This window comes from Buceros rhinoceros, unplaced genomic scaffold (assembly GCF_000710305.1).
Source record: "Buceros rhinoceros silvestris isolate BGI_N320 unplaced genomic scaffold, ASM71030v1 scaffold790, whole genome shotgun sequence".
Taxonomy (NCBI): Eukaryota; Metazoa; Chordata; class Aves; order Bucerotiformes; family Bucerotidae; genus Buceros; species Buceros rhinoceros.
Window position 1 is genome coordinate 66,818 of NW_010388789.1, and position 1,280 is coordinate 68,097.

Consider the following 1,280-nt stretch of genomic DNA (forward strand, 5'->3'; position numbering starts at 1 on the left):
TGGCAACGTTGCTGGAAACCACGGCGCGGCTCCTCCTCATTCTCACTAACCACAGCGACATCTGCTCAAGCCGCAGAACAAGCAGAATTTACAGTACAGTAATTTAATCTAAAGGGGGAGGGAAAAAAAGAGTAAGGAGAAGGGGGGGTGCAAATCGGCGTGTAAAGCAAGCAGGTTTCTAGTAAATACTTTCCCCCCCGACCCTGTCACAAGATTATTTACTAAGGCATGATCTCTGGAGGTGGAGCTGCAGCTGCTTGGTGTCTCTTACATTTAACAGCACGCCCACTCCTATTCTTTCCAGGGAGAAAGTCTCTTGCTGCCTCACTCCTTTCGCTTGCCTTCCTCCTCTTCCTTTACCAAGTACTCTCTCAAGCCAGAAAAGCGGGCGCAGAGGGGAAGCGCCTGCCCAAGGCACGTGCCAGAGCTCTCTCACAAGAGCTCAGACCTCGGGCACCAGCCCTGCGTGCTGGGGAGTCGTAGTCCATTGGGCTTCTCCCCCAGGTCCCGCTCGTGCTTTCAGAGTACTCTATTCGAGAGCAGAATAAATTTATCTCCGCTTCTGTCACAACACATGCTTGCAAACCGAAGAATCAGCAATCAGTTTCACGTGTCAAAGGATTTTAAAATAAGAAGTGTTCCTGCTGCAGCAGTATGGAGCTGCGAGGAGAACAAATGGTCCTAACGGGGGCACTGGCAATGAGGAACTACAAATCCCAGCCCAGCACTCACTTATAATGGAGTAATTCCACTCCTTTCTCCTTTGGATTAGGATCTACTTTCATCTTCTTGCATAATTTTCGGCTTTCAGTATCACTGCAAAAAACACACATTGGAAGAAAAATGGTTACAAGAAAGCAAATAAAATGACTTCGGCTCTGAGAACTCATCGCTGTGCCTCCTCATCAGCAATTAGTTGCAACTAACAGCAATTTGGAAGCTCTTCAGCTAAGTTTGCATTGTGGAAAGCTGCATTAGCCGATTTAATTTCTCCATTTGCTTGGTCAGGACACAGTGAACTGCATTCAAATGCCATCCCAAAGCCAAACAGCAGAAAAGCAGCCCGTTCCAGCACGTCCAAGGACCTCGGCAGACTTGTCCATGCGATTAGCATGAAAATGAGGAAGTCGGTCTTGAAGAAGACCGTGCTACTGTTAGGGTGGTGGCCAAAGAGCACCGTTGTGAAAAGATTCCAAGACAAAGAGCAGGTCAGCTTTCACATGTGGCAGAAGATAACTTTAAAAATGAGAAAGAAACATCCTCATGGTATCTCCGAGCCC

The 1,280-nt window shown here is 47.7% G+C and overlaps 1 protein-coding gene across 1 annotated transcript in view; it reads right to left on the reverse strand.

The window, feature by feature from the left end:
- Positions 1-816, reverse strand: part of PDIA5 (protein disulfide isomerase family A, member 5) — a gene marked incomplete at its 5' end in the record, with an annotated part of 66,892 nt that extends 66,076 nt beyond the window's left edge. The window contains one exon of the mRNA XM_010131220.1: positions 733-816. Coding sequence (XP_010129522.1) covers positions 733-816 — 84 coding nt within the window. The remainder of the gene's footprint in view (positions 1-732) is intronic.
- Between the last annotated feature and the right edge of the window lie 464 nt (positions 817-1,280).